This window comes from Pelophylax lessonae, assembly GCF_965119305.1.
Source record: "Pelophylax lessonae genome assembly, chromosome: 11".
Taxonomy (NCBI): Eukaryota; Metazoa; Chordata; class Amphibia; order Anura; family Ranidae; genus Pelophylax; species Pelophylax lessonae.
In genome coordinates, this window is record NC_138778.1 from 78,072,643 (window position 1) to 78,092,444 (window position 19,802).

The 19,802-nt window shown below is 44.8% G+C and overlaps 1 protein-coding gene across 1 annotated transcript in view; it reads left to right on the forward strand.

Moving 5' to 3' along the window:
- LOC309567538 (5-hydroxytryptamine receptor 3A-like) overlaps nucleotides 1-9,071 on the forward strand; it is a 425,909-nt gene extending 416,838 nt beyond the window's left edge. Inside the window, exon 9 of the mRNA XM_082272922.1 lies at nucleotides 8,738-9,071. Within this exon, the coding sequence (XP_082129048.1) occupies nucleotides 8,738-8,997 (260 nt within the window). The 3' untranslated portion in view covers nucleotides 8,998-9,071. The remainder of the gene's footprint in view (nucleotides 1-8,737) is intronic.
- The last annotated feature ends 10,731 nt before the right edge of the window (nucleotides 9,072-19,802 follow it).

The window sequence follows — 19,802 nt, forward strand, 5'->3', positions numbered from 1 at the left end:
AAATTTCTCTGGTAAATGAGGTAAGTAGGGGGCTTACCAGATGGATAGGACCCAATAGAGTATACACTCTTTAGGTCACTAAAGACCTTTGAGGAGAAATAGTTGTCACTGTATTCCTGACGCTGAAATGCCTTCAGTACTCAGGGACCAACTCACAACATTCATATGGAAAGATCATTGGGTAACTACTTGAGATCACAGCCAAGATATCCTCCACAAGAGCTCAATAAAATAGAAAGCTCACATAGTGTGTACCAATAAAGGAACCACTTATTTTAAAAGTAGCAACACTTACAGTATCGATGAGAAAAAAGCACTTGTAAATAGTAGACAAAGTAGATGCAACACCTGTAGCTGACCCATTCGTCTCACAAGACATCATCTGGTGATGTCTTGTGAGACGAATGGGTCAGCTACAGGTGTTGCTTCTACTTTGTCTACTACTTACAAGCACTCTAATGGTTCCTTTATTGGTACACGCTATGTGAGCTTTCTATTTTATCGAGCTCTTGTGGAGGATATCTTGGCCGTGGTCTCAAGCAGTTACCCATTGATCTTTCCATATGGATGTTGTGATGCGTTTGGAGGTGGTCACTGAGTACTGAAGGCATTCCAGTGTCAGCAATACAGTGACAAGTATTTCTCCTCAAATGTGTGAGTGACCTGAGTGACCTGTATACTCTATTGGGTCCTATCCATCCGGTAAGCCCCGTACTTACCTCATTTACCGGTGGTGGTCACATATACCAGAGATCACTATATTTTATTCAAAGGAGATTCTGCACTATGCACTTTTCTACTTTCCTACAGACAACATTGTATATATTCACCTCTAAACTGGATGGACTATATGCATTCAATCATCATTTATTACTTATATGCACTTTTATGACCATCATTATGGTTTATGTCACAATGCACTTTAATACGTTTGCACGATTTTTGCTTCATTTGCACATATTGATCTGTATGTTTTGAATCTTACTTCACGTATTTATTGTTATCTATTTTCACATCACCAGCGCTGCAATATTTTTTATCATAGGCTATCCTGAACAAATGGACTCCATAAGGAAAGTACGAACGTTCAGAAACTGGTTTAGAGCTTTGAGATCCAATGCCAGAAAGAGAGAACTTTTTAGGGAACCCAGATGGTTGAGGCCGTCGCCCCCGTCTGGAATTAGAAGCACTGGTAGGATGAGTGCTGGGAATCTTAAAAGAAGGACGCTCGTTCTTCCTTTTCACAGGTAGCAACGTACTCCCCCCCCCCCCCCCCCAAGCTCTTTTAGATATACTTACCCAGATCATCACCAAAAAAAAAAAAGCATTCTCCCTGAAAAGGAAAACCAGCCAGTAACTTTTAACATGGTAATTCCGCAGGCCAGTCCTTTAACTAAAGGATACTGCACATATGCACTTTCATCAGAACGACTCGTGACATTTGCCTTATGGAGTCCGTAAGAACATCTACTGCAAAACATAAAGTGCGAGGTGTAGATCTGACAGATCTTCCACATATTCTCCTTAAGAAGGAACTGTCTTGGATACTCGCTTCATTCTGTCTTTTAACCACTTCCATACCGAGTCATAGTAATATGACGTCGGCATGGTGGTTGTACGGATCCGGGCGGGCGTCATATGACGTCCGCCCGCTCTAGCTGCTACTGCGCACCCCCGGGGGCGCGCAGCGCGGCGATCGGGGGTGAGGCTCGTCCCTCGGACATAGCCCATCCCTGATCAAGGTAAACAGCCAATAGAAATTGGCTGTTTACCACGTGATCAGCTGTGTCAATCACAGCCGATCACATGAGCGGCTCCAGCACGAGCCGCTCGTTCTCTCTGCAATGCGCGCCCCCAGGGGCGCGCAGAGCAGCGATCGGGGACGAGGCTCGTCCCTCGGACAGAGTCGATCCCCGATCTAGGTAAAGAGCCAATGAAATTGGCTCTTTACCACGTGACCGACTGTGTCCAATCACAGCCGGTCAAAAATGTCAACAGAGAACACGGTAACTAGCTGTCACCGTGTTCTCCTCCTCACACACTGATCCTGTGTGAGGAAGAGAGTGTGGTAACAGCTAGTTACCAATCATAGTGCACCCCAAACACACTGATTGCCCCCCCCCAATAAAGAGCACCTGTCACTAGCCCATCAAAGTACCCGAGTACCTGTCACCAGCCCATCAGGTACTCTGATGACAGGTACTCGGGTACTCTGATGACAGGTACTCGGGTACTCTGATGACAGGTACGCAGGTACTCTGATGACAGGTACTCGGGTACTCTGATGACGGGTACTCGGGTACTCTGATGACAGGTACTCGGGAACTCTGATGACGGATACTCGGGTACTCTGATGACGGATACTCGGGTACTTTGAGTACCTGTCAACGGAGTACCCGTCATCAGAGTACCTGAGTACCTGTCACCTACCCATCAGAGTACCCGAGTACCTTCCACCTGCTCATCAGAGTACCTGACGCCTGAAGTACCCGAGTACTTGCCGCCTGCTCATCAGTACCCATCACTACTCATCAGTACTCATCAGTACCTATCACGTATCAGTATCAACTATCAGTATCAGTACTACTCATCAGTACCTATCACCTGCCTGTCACCTGCCCATCAGAGTACCCGAGTACCTGTCACCTGCCTATCGGAGTACCCGAGTACCTGCCACCTGCTCATCAGTACCAGAGTACCTGTCACCTGCCCAACAAAGTACCCGAGTACCTGTCGCCCTTCATACAGCCACCATGTCTAAGTCCAAAAAGGTTTATATACGTCCTCCGTTTAAACCTAAATACCGGTGTTATGGCAGCAGATAGCTGCCATAACCCTGGTATTTTTTTAAACGGTGGACGGTTGGCTTTCCGATAAGGGTGGTCCCAGCGGCGGATTCGCCGTGGGATCACCCTTCTGGGATGGCGGAAGAGGTGACCCCCCCCCTCCCGCCGCGTCCGGTCCTTTTCCCCGCTTACCGGACCCGCCGGCAGCGGGGAAAACGATCCGGTCCCGGATCCTCACAGACAGGATGTCGAGTGAGGGCAAGCTTGCCCTCACTTGACTCTATGGTCTTGGAGGACCGGGGCTACGGAAAATGTTGTTGCCTAGCAACCGGTTTAAAGGTCCTTTTTTTTTTTTTCATTTTATATAATAATTTTTTTTTTTTTTTTTTCTTTCTATCTTTTAGTGTACTTGTGAGATCTGAGGACTTTTTGACCCCAGATCTCACAAAAAAGAGGTCCTGTCGTGCCTTTTTCTATTACAAGTAATGTTTACATTTCTTGTAATAGAAATAAAAATGATCCTTTTTTTTTTTTTTTGTTAAACGGTGTAAAAATAAAAAATAATAAATAAAATAAATAGTAAAAAAAAGAAAAAAAAAAATTAAAGCACCCTGTCCCCGTTAGCTCGCGCGCAGAAGCGACGCATACGGAAACCCCGCCCACATATGTAAACGGTGTTCAAACCACACATGTGAGGTATCACCGTGATCGTTAGAGCAAGGGAAATAATTTGAGCCCTAGACCTCCTCTGTAACTCAAGGATGGCAACCTGTAGAAATTTTTAAATTGTCGCCTATGGGGATTTTTAAGTACCAAATGCACTTAGGGCTAACTTTACTGGTTTCTTATTTTTTAATTAAAAAAAGTGAATTTTTTCCAAAAAAATTGCGTTTGGAAGACCGCTGCGCAAATACGGTGTGATAAAAAATATTGCAATAATCTCCATTTTAATCTCTAGGGTCACTGCTAAAAAAAATATATAATGTTTGGGGGTTCTAAGCAGTTTTCTAGCAAAACAACTGATTTTAGCTTGTAAATACCAAATGTCAAAAATAGGCCTAGGCAAGTGGCTAGGATGCATGATGATGCTCCTTGGATGTTAGGCCCCTCTATATGGCTAGGCTGTGAAAAAGTCTCACACATGTGGTATTGCCATACTCAGGAGGAGTGGCAGAATGAATTTTGGGGTGTCATTTTTGCTGTGTACATGCTATGTGTTAGGAATATCCTATAAATTGACAACTTTGTGTAAAAAAAAAAAAGTTTTCATTTTTTTCCCACATTTTCCAAAAACCTGTGGAAAAAAATGACATGTTCAAAGGACCCATAATGCCTCATAGAATATACGTTGGAGTGTTTTCTTTCCAAAATGGGGTCATTTTGTGGACTTTTCCATTGTATTGGTGCTCTAGGGCCTTGAAAAGTGTGATAGGTAGTAAGAAAGTTTTATGTGTATTTATGCTCCTAGAACGCCTGAAGGTGCTTCTTGGACGTGGAGTATCTTTTTGTGGCCAGGCTGTGTAAAAGTCTCACACATGTGGTATCGCCATACTCGGAAGGAGTAGCAGAATGTATTTTTGGGTGTAATTTTTGCTGTGTACATGCTATGTGTTAGAAATAGCTTATAAATTGACAACTTTGTGGGAAAAAAAAGAAAAAAAAATTTTTTTCTTCATTTTCCCAAGAATTGTGGGAAAAAATTACAACTTCAAAATACCCACCATGCCTCTTACTAAATACCTTGGACTGTCTACTTTACAAAAAGGGGTCATTTGGGCGGTATTTGTACTGTCCTGACATTTCAGGGCCTCAAGAAAGGAGATAGGCAGTCAGTACTTCTGGTGTGATCAATTTTCAGTAATTGGTACCATAGCTTCTAGACTCAATAACTTTCACACAGACTAAATAATATACACTAATTTGGGTTAATTTTACCAGAGACATGTAGCAGTATACATTTTGGCCCAAATGTATGAAGAAAAATTAATTTTTTGCAAAATTTTATAATTGAAACTAAAAAAAAGTGTTTTTTTTTCAAAATTTTTGCTCTTTTTTTGCATATATCACGAAAAAAAAAAACCCCAGTTGTGATCAAATACCACCAAAAGAAAGCTCTATTTGTGTGAAAAAAATGATAAAAAATTTGTTTGGTTACAGTGTAGCATGACTGAGCAATTGTCATTCAAAGTGTGAGAGTGCTGAAAGCTGAAAATTGGTCTGGGCAGGAAGGGTGTCAAACTGCTCTGTATGGAAGTGGTTAAAGATGGACAAACTCCAGTGGTCGCTACTGCTGGTTGTATCGCAGATCCTGCAACCACAAAGGAGGCTTTCCATAAAGATTCCAATTTCTTATCTGTTGAATCTTTTAAAAACCTGGGCATTATCCACAGGGCAGGTTAAACTTTTGTTAACTGAAGAAATGGCAGCATCCACAGTGGGTATATACCATTTCTTAGTAAACTTTTTCCTCCATAGGATACAATAGTAAAAACTTTAGGAGTAACAAAAAAATCCTATCCGGATGGTCCCAATCATTATACATTTCTTGCATGTAGCTAAATACATTTTGGCCTAAGTATATGACAAAAATTTAATATATTGGATATTTTTTAACTGTCATAGTAGAAAATGTCAATTTTTGGCAAAATATTTGCTCTTTTTTTATTAATATCGCAAAAAATAAAAAGCGCAGAGGTGATCAAATACCACCAAAAGAAAGCTCTGTTTGTGGAAAAATTGTTTGGGTACAGCATTGCATGACCGCGCAATTGTCTGTTAAATTTGCGCAGTGCCAAGTTGAAAAAAGTGGCCTGGACGTTAAGCAGGAAAATCCTCCAGTCTTAAAGTGGTTAAAGAGGTGAATATATTTAATGTTGTATGTAGGAGACTAACAAAAAAATAAAAAAAATAAAATAGGTCCCGAGCTCCATAGGCCCTTAGTGACTATAGTGTGTCAGCAACCTGCCTTGCAACCTTATGTTTTGAAGCTTATGTTTTGAATACGGAAGCAGTAATCCCCAGTCAGTATCTGTGTCGTCACAACCCTGTCATCTACTCTGAGTCATTATCAATAAGGAAATACCGGTCTGTCTTGGTCTCTCAGGCCCTGAGGAAGCCTTGAGCGAAACGCGTCGGCTTGCTGGGGACCTACATTGACCGATTCCATCGTGAGACCTACTCTCCATCCTACACAGGCTCTTTGGTTTTGTTTGCCTTATGGGACGTATTTCTATGTTGTAAATGACTCATCCTGCTTGATTTTATTATTTGTATGTTAGTCTAATTGCACCCAATATGCATGGTGGTCCATGCTTTTTATCTTATATACCAATAAAATGTTATTTGGTTTTATAAACTGGTTTTGCGTCTGATCCTTCTACTCCCACTGGCCTGCAAAGCCCCATCTTTTTCTTTCTATTTTTTTGTTAGTCTCCTCATAGGGGTAAGGGCCGAAACCACACGGCAACTTTTGTATGCGTTGTATGTAGGAAAGTCCACCAAAAGCGCAAAGTGCAGAATCTCCTTTGAATAAAATATCTCTGGTAAATGAGGTAAGTAGGAGGCTTACCAGATGGATAGGACCCAATAGAGTATACACTCTTTAGGTCACTCACGCATTTGAGGAGAAATAGTTGTCACTGTATTGCTGACGCTGAAATGCCTTCAGTACTCAGGGACCAACTCACAACATTCATATGGAAAGATCATTGGGTAACTACTTGAGATCACAGCCAAGATATCCTCCGCAAGGGACCAAAAAAGAACGCTTTTTTGGTCCCTGAATAGTAAAAACTTTAGGAGTAACAAAAAAATCCTATCCGGATGGTCCCAATCATTATACATTTCTTGCTCCAAGAGCAGATGTATGGGAAACGTCCGAGGACTATGAGGAGGGCACAATGAGCCTAGAGAGGAAAAAGACTTCAGCCGTCTCTAAGGGAGAAAATTTGTGTCCAGACCGGATCATTTCAGTAAGAAACTGAACCAACAATCTCTGGGTTTGAGAGGCTGACAGAGACTCCTCTGACCCTGACTCCCCAGAAGTGGAAACCTCAGCTTGACCTTCTATAGGGTCATCATCAGCTACTTCTTCCACTCCTCTGCCCAATCCCGAACTAAATTCAGGGGGTGGGGCAGTTGAGGGGGATATATCACCTTTCTTCCCTTTTTGTGATGCTGCAATTATGTCAGCAATCTTACCCTCAAGGCTGGCTAATGCCGATGCCAAATCGTCCTTAGTGATGTAGGTTGCGACAGAAGCACCTGGGGTAGCTACTATGCCTGACAACCGTAATGGCTCAGATTGGCTAGTCGCCTCTGGCTTCTCAGGGGGAGTAGACACATAGGAAGCACGGCTAGGACCTTCAAGGCCTGACAGTGGCATCACAGTGCCCCTTCCAACTGTGCCCCCCCCCCAGCCCTCTCTGGGGCAGACATTGCTTTATAGCAAGACAAAGTTGAGTTATTAACTTCAGTGTACCCAAGGCTTGTGCCAAGCTTATACAGCTTATCACACACAGCACTGATTATCCCAAGATACAGGACCTGTTTGTGCTAGTAATCATACACTCACAGTAACACACACAACCCAGCTGCTGCGTCCCCGTCAGCCTCAGCAGAGTGTAGGGCATTGGATCTAAATCGTGGCCATTTATGCTGTACTGCCCATGATCGGGGTATGTAGCATAATTTTCTTTCTTCTTCTTTAAAACATAAAAAATACGTAGAGCGACTCTCCACAGTGACCATCACCTTTAGACACTGGCGAAAAAACTGAGGCACTTCCTGTGTGGGAGGGGTTATATAGGGGGACATCCTTTTTGATTGGTTACCAGTATATAACCCATATGTTATGATTTAGGGCTCTTTGTCCCATAATGTATAGAAATGTTCTTGTTAGCACACTTTTCATATTTTAGCACTTAATTTTTTTTTAATAAGCCCTGAGGAGATTTGTAAAGCAAGGGCAAGGTCTTACCTTGGCAAGACCCCAGTGCAAAGCAAAATCTGCACATTTATGAAGCATATGACTCCGCTTTAGAATTTAGCTTTTTGCTTCAGTGTGTAGAATTCTAATTCATGAATTGGGAGAATAATCATAGGCATGTAATCAGCCTTTCACAAAGTGTTCTCTAAGAGTGCCACCCACCTGGAAAAATAACTGTGTTCCTCCTTAATCTATTATCAGAAAAAGCCTCCCTGCTAGGTCCTTCTTTAAGGGCACATGCACTCCATGTCCCCATTTATTTGCATGAAGGCCTTTAGCGGTCCAGTCTTCTTGAGGATCGCTGGATTGGGGAGGAAGGTATGTGTTTATCCAGAAGGATAGCACTCAGAGAGGTGGGGAATGGATTAAAGGACAATTGTACCAATGGTACAGTTGTCCTTAAAATGTTACTAAACCTGCATTCACTAGATCTGGTCTCCCACAATACGCAGAACATGAAAATGCAATTATTTTAGTAAATATAAACTGCTATATACCTTTTTTTTATCAGCAGTATATAGCAGCCTTGTGACTTGTATCAGTTCCTAGTAAAGCTTGTAGGAGGAGTTTTTGTTCTTCCCCTGACCCTCTCTCTTGATTGGCCCTGTGCTGATCACATGCACTCTCCCAAGGAAAAAAGAAAAACTCTCTAGCAATACAGATCAAACTGAGCATGTGCAGCCTGACACCTAATGCTCTGTTCTATCACAAAATGGGTTGGAGTCAGTTAAAGAGGAGGATCAAAGAGGCAGGATCAAATAGCCTTTATACACAATGCAGAGGATTAACCCAGTGGGTTCCACAGTGAGTATAACAAGCATGCTTTACTGTATATACAGACTGATGTTACTGTTGTGGGTTTAGTAACACTTTAACCTCATGACAGTTGTGCATAATAGATATATTGGAGCAGGGTGCAATGCAGTAAAGTGTTCATAATAAAAATATGTACATATCTTTCCAGGAATCTTCAAGGCTTGCTCCAGGGATGTACAACCAGTGGATGAGGAGCTGGTAGATGAGGATCATACCTCTTCTGTATTGGAAAGGATGCTTCAAGATGTACAGTTGATAAAAGCACATATTGTGTCGCTGCAGAACAAGGAAAGGCTGGACGCGAAACGGGAAGATACACAGGAGAGACTGGAGGTGTGGCTGTATTACAGTCATCTGGTGGTAGTTGCTGCATTTTTTGTAACAATAATCATCAAGTGGACCATGTAAATGTTTATGGCTAAACAAAGGGGGAAAGCTTTTACTTTGGTTTCCACTGTTAAATAAACATAATATATTGATAACTAGAATGTGAAAAGACCATTTTTTTTCTTCTGCGTTAAACTTTTTTTGCTGCCAGAGCCATTTTTTAAAATGTGTGCACACATACCAAAATGCTAATTTTTTGTCAATTTCAAAACAGAGTGCGCTAATAAAATGGTGAAAAACCGCAGCACACTACAGTATATGTACCACAGTCCTCATTTTCATATGTGTACGTACACACCCGACATGCACTTTCACATGAGCATATATGTAATTGCAGAAGGCTTTTAAAAATGTGGGCTTTTTTTATTTTATGTAGCACGACCCCCTTCAGGGCTGCTAGTTGATAGAACATCCTCTGCACTCCCTGGACCCTGAGGAACATCTGACCCGCTAGGCACTACAGGTTCAGTTATTTTCTGTGAAGAAAAAGGTACCAGTGTAACTGTTTAGTGGAATAAAGTAAATGCAACAGGTACAGAAATAATAAACCAGAGTATATAAGCACAAGAAGTATGGTGTTAATCTCCCAGGTCCCAGTAATGTATGCAAAACCTGGGAGACAGACACCAGCATAAATCAATCACTTAGCAATATATATATACAGTATATAGTTATATTGAGTGAGAGTGACTGCAATGTATAATTGTTGAATCAATATAATGTGACTTGGGAATAGTACCCTCAGCTATAATCTGTTTCTTCCTATTAAGCTAAACAATCCATCTGAACAACTGGCAGAAACACTCTAGAACCGGGGGCCCCCTTTAAAGATTAAAGAAGTGTAGTCACTATGCTAGCAAGGCCTTGCGCTTCTTCGCCAGCAGTTGGAGTTCTTAATCATTCTTCAAGTGATATTTGTAATCCAAAAGGGTGCAAATGTTATTGGGATCCTAATTGCTGATGTATACTGTGTGTAATTATATATATACTTGCGGTTCCTCAAAGATCACCAGGCACTTTACTGCAGCGTTAGTGTCCACAGATGATCCTCTTGTCTTCCTGCAAGACCGCTCCTCTCGGTACTACGTCGCAGGTGGGAATCTCAGCCCACTCTTTATTAGGCCGCTCAATCTGCGCCGCTCGCTGTCCCTTCAGCTCTCACACTGGACCGGTCACCTTCCTGTGACTCACGCTGTCCACTCTAGTCAGGATGCGCTCTCCGCACTACAGGCCGATCAGTGTCTCTCCGCAGCTCTTCTCCGCACCTCCGCTCTCCACGAGTCCCCGAAGCAAGAGAGCGCGCTTCCGACTCCGCCCCAATTTATCTTTCCTCCAATGATCCTGTGCGGATCCCTCAAAGCTCCCTGGGAGTGTGGTCTTGTCAATCCTTCAATGCATGGTCTCCACCCTCTTCCAAACTATATCCCCCATAATCCAGTTCAGCACTCCACGGGAGAAACCGATCCTTCTTACAAAGTTCTTAAAGGAGCAGCCAAACATGACCCGAACCGCAATTCAATGTGATGACACAGTAATTCTAGCATGGCTACATCTATTAAATTTTTTTTTTTTTTCTCTTCACAGGCCACAGCCACCAGGGTTTGATACCTCTGAACCCCAAATGCTAAGAACCATACTACACAGGGGATATTAATGATCTCCTTCTCTAGGCCTGTCATGGAGCTCCAGGGCAACCAGGAGGGGCAGAAAACGCTAGGGCACAAACCAGAGGGATGGAGCACCTTTATGTAGATGCAGAAGAGATATGGCAGCTTCATGTAAAAATGTGAACAAACTCTGGGCATCTATAATAGTAATGACCAGGGCTACCGCTAGAAATCCTGGGGCCCCATACACATAGTTGCCAACATTTAAAAACGATTTTCAGGGACACTTTGCAGCGCAGCTATCAATTACTTACCACACCCACTTCACTGAAGCTCCGCCCACTCGGCATAATTAATCTCGCCTATTTATCAGATTATAGAGTCTACTCAATATAGAGAATTACAGGTAATTAAAAAGGGAATTTCAAACTTAAGGCCACAGTAACAGAGTTGGAATAAGTCTCCCCATTCAGCTGCACTACTTCTGTGTAACATTTACGGGCAGCCCGATTAACAGGCGCTTCCAGGGACAATATAAATTACCTGGGACAGGCTCCTATTTGCAGGGACTGTCCCAGGAAAAAAGGGACAGTTAGCAAGTATGCATACAGCCTACATGACAAGCCCCCCCCCCCCCCCTTCCACCGAAAATATCAAAATTATATTATCACCTCCTCCCCAATCCCTCTTCCTAGCAGAAATCCCTCCCAATCACCCCTCACAGCGCAACCCCCCAAACCCCATCCCCATACAGAGTGCAGGTGTTATGGATCATATGTTTCTTTAATAGAAACTCTATGGTGCATCTGTTGTACTACTTCCTGTGTTGTGTTTCTTGTTCCTGTTTGCTTACTTCAGTAAAGGACAACTTGTGTACAGTAATGGCTTGTGTTGTCTCCTTGCATATATCACATCAAACATGGTGTCAGAAGATTTCTGGATCCATACTCCTTCTACACATTTGATGCTGAGAGTCTGCTAGCCTTGATGTGAGTGTTCTTAGAACTGATTGTGCTTTCTAACAATTGCAGTCCTGTCCTGGATACTGAGTATTTGCAGCAAGGAAAACAGCATCATGGCAGCTAACAGCATTCCACTGCCTGAGGCGATGAGGGTGAGTGGAGATGTCAGCAGTAACTGGGACAATTTTAGGACTGAATTTGAGGACTACTCCCTAGCCACAGGGTTAAATGAGAAGCCTGCAGCAGTGCAAGCAGCCACCCTGAGGAGGGTGATGGGCAGAGAATGCCTCCATGTGTACTAGCATAATCTGAACCTCACAGAGGAGGAAAAGAGTGACACCAAAACCATTCTGGATGCATTGGAAGCTTTCTTCAGACCTTCTAAAAATGTCATATATGAAAGATATATACAGTGCCGAAAGTATTCGGCCCCCTTGAACTTTTCAACCTTTTGCCACATTTCAGGCTTCAAACATAAAGATATAAAACTGTAATTTTTTGTGAAGAATCAACAACAAGTGTGACACAATCATAAAGTGGAACAAAATTTATTGGATATTTCAAACTTTTTTAACAAATAAAAAACTGAAAAATTGGGCGTGCAAAATTATTCAGCCCCCTTAAGTTAATACTTTGTAGCGCCACCTTTTGCTGCGTTACAGCTGTAAGTCACTTGGGGTATGTCTCTATCAGTTTTGCACATCGAGAGAATGACATTTTTGCCCATTCCTCCTTGCAAAACAGCTCAAGCTCAGTGAGGTTGGATGGAGAGCGTTTGTGAACAGCAGTTTTCAGTTATTTCCACAGATTCTCGATTGGATTCAGGTCTGGACTTTGACTTGGCCATTCTAACACCATGATATGTTTATTTGTGAACCATTCCATTGTAGATTTTGCTTTATGTTTTGGATCATTGTCTTTTTGGAAGACAAATCTCCGTCCCAGTCTCAGGTCTTTTGCAGCAGACCCAAACCACGATACTGCCACCACCATGTTTGACGGTGGGGATGGTGTGTTCAGGGTGATGAGCTGTGTTGCTTTTACGCCAAACACAACGTTTTGCATTGTTGCCAAAAGGTTCGATTTTGGTTTCATCTGACCAGAGCACCTTCTTCCACATGTTTGGTGTGTCTCCCAGGTGGCTTGTGGCAAACTTTAAACGACACTTTTTATGGATATCTTTAAGAAATGGCTTTCTTCTTGCCACTCTTCCATAAAGGCCAGATTTGTGCAGTATACGACTGATTGTTGTCCTATAAACAGAGTGTCACACCTCAGCTGTAGATCTCTGCAGTTCATCCAGAGGGAAGTTCATCCATGGGCCCCTTGGCTGCATCCCTGATCAGTGTTCTCCTTGTATGAGCTGAAAGTTTAGAGGGACGGCCAGGTCTTCGTAGATTTGCAGTGGTCTGATACTCCTTCTATTTCAATATTTTCGCTTGCACAGTGCTCCTTGGGATGTTTAAAGCTTGGGAAATCTTCTTGTATCCAAATCCGGCTTTAAACTTCTCCACAACAGTATCTCGGACCTGCCTGGTGTGTTCCTTGTTCTTCATGATGCGCTCTGCTCTTTAAACGGACCTCTGAGACTATCGCAGTGCAGGTGCATTTATACGGAGACTTGATTACACACAGGTGGATTCTATTCATCATCATTAGTCATTTAGGTCAACATTGGATCATTCAGAGATCCTCACTGAACTTCTGGAGAGAGTTTGCTGCACTGAAATTAAAGGGGCTGAATAATTTTGCACGCCCAATTTTTCAGTTTTTTAATTGTTAACAAAGTTTTAAATGTCCAATAAATTTTGTTCCACTTCATGATTGTGTCCCACTTGTTGTTGATTCTTCGCAAAAAATTACAGTTTTATATCTTTATGTTTGAAGCCTGAAATGTGGCAAAAGGTCGAAAAGTTCAAGGGGGCCGAATACTTTCGCAAGGCACTGTATTTGGCTGCTGTGAGCAAGAAGACTGTGAATCAATAGACAGGTTTGTCACACGGCTAAGAGGAAAAGCTGCAAGCCGTGAGTATGGCTCTCTGAGAGATGAACTTATTTGTGATAAAATAGTTTTGGGTATCACCGGTGAAAGCACACGTCGCCACCTGTTGAGGAAACATGATTTAGATCTACATACAGCAATTGAGATATGTCACACTGCAGCAATTACTGACAAACATATGAAAGCTATGGTGCAGGATAAACTGATTGACAATATCCATGTAGCCTCTAAACAACAGCAAAGCTTCAGAAACCACCAGCATAAGTTTCAGCACAAGGGTCACCTACACAACTTACCTGGAAGAAAGCCTGCATCATGCAAGTATTGCAGCAATTTGCATGTACGAGAGAAAGAAAAGTGTCCTGCATATGGGAAAATCTTTACTGCATGCGGTAAACCAAATCACTTTGCAAGGGTGTGTCTTTCCAATAAAATGGAAGCAAGGAAGCTGCACACAATTAAGCAAATGTCAGATCCGGAGGGCGCACACCTGCTTAGCACTGATATGGTTTACTCCTCAGAATGCATTGGTGCTGTAAATACAAAGGGCAAAAAATGGTTTGTAAACCTCAGATTAAACAATATAATCCAACCCTGCCAGCTGGACTCGGGTGCAACGTGTGATGTCATGAGTAGAGTTGAGCGGACACCTGGATGTCCGTGTTCGGCGGGTTCGGCCGAACTTGAAAAAAAAGTCCGGGTCCGTGTCCCGGACTTTTTCCGAACTTTACCCGGACACCGAACCCCATTGAAGTCAATGGGGACCCGAACTTTCAAGCACTAAAATGGCTCTAAAACACCAATGGAAAGGGCTAGAGTGCTGCAAATGGCAGCAAAACGTAGTTAAGAGCATGGCAATTGCTCTGCAAACAAATGTGGATAGGGAAATAACTTAAAACAACAAAAAAAAACAGAAAAATAAAACAATTTTCTTCATCTGTGAAGGACGAGGCCCATATGGAGTAGGACGGAGGTTGAGGTGGTGGTGGATGTGGCGGTGTAGGTGGAAGCGGCGGTGGAGGAGGACGAGGTAGCCAACACTACTTTTTTCAGTCATTTTAAATGAGGGTACACCCCAAAAGAGTGAGAAAGATCAAACATATAACAATGGCTGGGTAAGGTCGGTATCCATCTCTATTCTGCACAAGGTACGGAAAAGTCCTGTGGGATCCATGCCTGGTTCATTTTAATGAACGTGAGCTTGTCCACATTGTCTCTGGACAGGCGGCTGCGCTTGTCTGTGATAACGCCCCCAGCCGTGCTAAATACACGTTCAGATAATACACTGGCTGCAGGGCATGCCAGCACCTCCAAGGCGTAAAGGGCAAGCTCAGGCCATGTGCCCAATTTGGAGACCCAGAAGTTGAAGGGGGCAGACCCGTCATTCACTACATGTAGGCGTGTGCACACATACTGCTCCACCATGTTGCTGAAATGCTGCCTCCTGCTAAGATGTTCCATATGAGCTGGTGGTGCTGCTGTTTGTTGTGGCGTGCTGACAAAGCTTTTCCACATTTCGGCCATGCTAACCCTGCCTTCTGAGGTGCTGGCGGTGCCCTGGTTGCGTTGGCGACCTCTTCCTCCTCCTCCTCTGCCTTGGCCTTGTGCTTCCACTGTGGCCCCGCTGTCAGGTGGGAATGCCAGCAGCATCGCGTCTACCAGCGTGCGCTTGTACTCGCGCATCTTGCGATCGCGCTCCAGTGAGTGAATTAAGGACGGTACGTTGTCCTTGTAACGGGGATCCAGCAGCGTGGCCACCCAGTAATCAGCACAAGTTAGAATGTGGGCAACTCAGTGGTCGTTGTGGAGACACTGCAGCATGTAATCAGAGGCAACGAAAGGCTGTCCTCTGTGGGAGGTGTATCGTCTGTGTCCTCTGTATCCCCCCAGCCACGCACCAGTGATGGCCATGAGCTGGCCTGGGTGCCACCCTGCTGTGAACATGGTTCCATTCCTCCTCCATCTCCTCATCCTCCAGAACTGTGCCCCTGCTGGACAATTGTGTCCCTGGTGTTTGTGTGTGCAGGAACCCACCCATGGAGCCACTTGCGAATGACTGCCCTGAAAGCCTTGGAAATGTTACCTCTTCATCCTCCTCCTCCTCATCCTGTGCCACATCCTCTTCCATCATCGCCCGAATCGTTTTTTGAAGGGGGCATAGAAGTGGGATAGTTAAGCTCACAACGGCGTCATCGGCACTGGCCATGTTGGTGGAGTACTCAAAACAGCGCAACAAGGCACACAGGTCTTGCATGGAGGCCCAGTTATTGGTGGTGAAGTGGTGCTGTTCCACAGAGCGACTCACGCGTGCGTGCTGCAGCTGAAACTCCACTATGGCCTGCTGCTGCTCGCACAGTCTTTCCAGCATGTGCAAGGTGGAGTTCCACCTTGTGGGCACTTCACATATGAGGCGGTGAGTGGGAAGGCCGAAGTTACGCTGCAGCGCTGACAGGCGAGCAGCAGCAGGGTGAGAACGCCGAAAGTGCGCACAGACGACCCGCACTTTCTGCAGCAGCTCTGACATATCGGGGTAATTTTTAAGGAACCTCTGCACCACCAAATTCAGCACATGCGCCAGGCAAGGGATGTGCGTCAAACCGGCTAGGCCCAGAGCTGCTATGAGATTTCGCCCGTTATAGCACACCACCAGGCCGGGCTTGAGGCTCGCTGGCAGCAACCACTCATTTGTCTGCTGTTCCATGCTCCTCCACAACTCCTGCGCGGTGTGTGGTTTTTCCCCCAAACAGGCAAGTTTTAAAACTGCCTGCTGTCGTTTACCCCTGGCTGTGCTGAAGTTGGTGGTGAAGGTGTTACGCTGACCGGATGAGGAGGCGGTAGAGGATGAGGAAACGGAGTAGGAGGAGTTAGGAACAGGAGGCAAACTGAAGCACCCTGCAATCCTCGGTGGTGGAAGGACATGCGCCAAATTGCTATCCGCCTCAGGCCCATCTGCCACTGCATTTACCCAGTGTGCCGTTAGGGAGATATAACGCCCCTGACCGTGCTTACTGGTCCACGTATCGGTAGTTAGGTGGACCTTGGCACAGATGGCGTTGCGCAGTGCACACCTGATTTTTTCCCCCACTTGGTTGTGCAGGGAAGGGATGGCTTGCCTGGAATAGTAGTGGCGGCTGGGCACGACGTACTGTGGGACAGCCACCGACATAAGGCTTTTAAAACTGTGCGTCTCCACCAGACGGAATGACAGCATTTCAAAGGCCAAGAATGTTGAAATGCTGGCATTCAGGGCCAGGGATCGCGGGTGGGTAGGGGGGTACTTCCTCTTCCTCTGAAGTGTTTGGGAGATGGAAAGCTGAACGCTTCCACGGGACATTGTGGAGATGGTTGGTGACCCAGGTGGTGGTGTTGCTGACAGATCGTCTGTTTGCGGGGTGGCAGGTGCCGGTATCACTACAGAGGTGGATGAAGAGGCCGAGACTGCAGCAGAAGAGGAAGCAGGAGGAGCCAGAGACCTTTCTTGGTTTTGAAGGTGTCTACTCCACTGCAGCTCGTGCTTTGCACTTAGATGCCTGATCATGCAGGTTGTGCTCAGGTTGAGAAGGTTTATGCCTCGCTTCAGGCTCTGATTGCACAGGGTGCAAACCACTCGTGTCCTGTCATCAGCACATTTTCTGAAGAACTTCCACGCTAGAGAACTCCTTTGAGCTGGCTTTGGTGCGCTCGGTCCCTTGCTGCGTTGGGCAGTAGCAGGCGTAGTGTCTAGGGCACGGCCGCTCCACTTCTGCACCCTGCTCCCTCTTCTGCTGTGCTGGTGGCTCTGTGCAACCACCGCCTCTTCCTCCAAACTACTCAGGTCACCTGCATGACCTTCATTCCATGTGGGGTCGAGGACCTCATCGTCCTCCACATCATCTTCCACCCAGTCTTCACCCCTGTCCTCCTTGTCGGTCTCCACAATGCTGAACGCCGCAGCAGTTGGCACCTGCGTTTCGTCATCATCGGAGATGTGCTGCAATGGTCCTTCCATGTACTCATCTGCACTCAATCTCTTCCACTTCTGGCGCAGGGCTAGGTGGATGGCCCTGGGAAACCCTGCTGACAGAGTCATCAAAAAGAAAAAGAGACTGCTGCATGACTTGGGGCTCAGACTGCTTGCCTGATTTGCAAGGGGGTGAGGTGAAAGACGGTTGGACATCGGCTGCAGGTGCCAACTCTGACCTTTCTGCAGTAGACTGGGTGGGAGACAATGTGAAGGAACTGGAGGCACTGTCAGCAGCAACCCAATCTACTATCGCCTCTACTTGTTCTGGCCTCATCACTTCTAGAGGCGCATGATGCCCTACCAAATACTGCTGCAGGTTATGTCGCCTACTGACACTTGAGGAAGGTGTTTCACTTGTGCGTGTAGCTGGCACAGATCGACCACGTCCTCTCCTTGCAACAGGAGCTCTACCAGCCGCACCACGACCCAGGCCACGGCCCCTATTTGACGGTCTCCTCATATTTCTGTAATTTATGATCTTGCCCTAGAAAGGTGTTTATTGAATAGCAGAACAAAACAATAACAGTATCGCACGGGTGTATCTCACAGTCAAATATGCAAAGTATGCCACAAATTTAATTTTTTTCACCCCAAAAGGGTGCATATTGAATAGCGGAATAGAAAAAAGGATATGAAACAGTGTATCTCACACGTACAAACACAGACTAGGCCCCGATTACAATTTTTTGTACCCTAAAGGGAGGATGAGGAAGAGGAGTAGGAGGAGTTCGGAACAGGAGGCAAACTGAAGCACCCTGCAATCCTCGGCGGTGGAAGGAGATGCGCCAAACAAATTTAAAAAGGTGTATCTCACACGTACCGATACAGACTCTGCCGTAATTTAATTTTTTACACTCCAAAAGGGTGTATATTGAATAGCGGAATAGAAAAAATTTTATAAAACGGTGTATCTTACACGTACAAACACAGACTAGGCCCCGATTACTATTTTTTGTACCCTAAAGGCAGGAAGAGGAGTAGGAGGAGTTCGGAACAGGAGGCAAACTGAAGCACCCTGCAATCCTCGGCGGTGGAAGATGCGCCCCAAAAATTTGGAAGGTGTATCTCACACGTACCGATACAGACTATGCCGCAATTTAATTCTTTTTACCCCAAAGGGTGTAGATTGAATAGCGGAATACAATATATGATATCAAAAGGTGTATCTCACACGTACAAACCCAGACTAGGCCCCGATTACAATCTTTTTTACCCTAAAGGCAGGATGAGGATGAGGAGTAGGAAGAGTTTGGAACAGGCAGGAGGCAAACTGAAACACCATGCAATCCTCAGCGGTGTAAGATGCGCCCAAAAAATTGGAAAGGTATATCTCACACGTACCGATACAGACTATGCCGCAATTTAATTATTTTTACCCCAGATTGAATAGTGTAGATTGAATAGCGGAATAGAAAATATGATATCAAAAGGTGTATCACACAGGTACAGACCCAGACTAGGCCCCGATTACAATTTTTTGAACCCTAAAGGCAGGATGAGGAGTAGGAGGAGTTCGGAACAGGAGGCAAACTGAAGCACCCTGCAATCCTCGGCGGTGGAAGATGTGCCCCAAAAATTTGGAAGATGTATCTCATACGTACCGATACAGACTATGCCGCAATTTAATTATTTTTACCCCAAAGGGTGTAGATTGAATAGCGGAATAGAAAATATGATATCAAAAGGTGTATCTCACACGTACAAACCCAGACTAGGCCCCGATTACAATTTTTTGTACCCTTAAGGCAGGATGAGGATGAGGAGTAGGAGGAGTTCGGAACAGGCAGAAGGCTGTAATGCTCCGGCGTTTATTTGTGTGGTGTGGATTTGCAGCTGCGGAAGTTACACTCAGTAGTCATGTAGAGATGTGTTGAACTACCATATCCAACTCTCAAGACTCATCATTGTGCATCAGCCTGTCTCAGCAAGCACATACACAAACACAGACACTCATTAAAGATGTTCCTGGAGTGATATGTTTATATGTGAAAGTATAGAGGTGATACTGAGGGGACAGGCGTGGATAGTGATAGCAATGGTAAGAGGTAACAGATGGTGATAGTAAGCACTTAGGATAGCAATCATGTACAGGTAACAGGTGGTAGTGAAGAGCAGATGAAGTGTACAGGAGATGCTAGGCTAGTGCAGTGACAAGATGGTAATAGGCTCAAGAGCTTGCAATCTAAGTAGCAGTGCAGATGTTAGATGTAACAGTATAGTTCTTAGAGTAGCAATAGTCTTTAGTAAGCAGA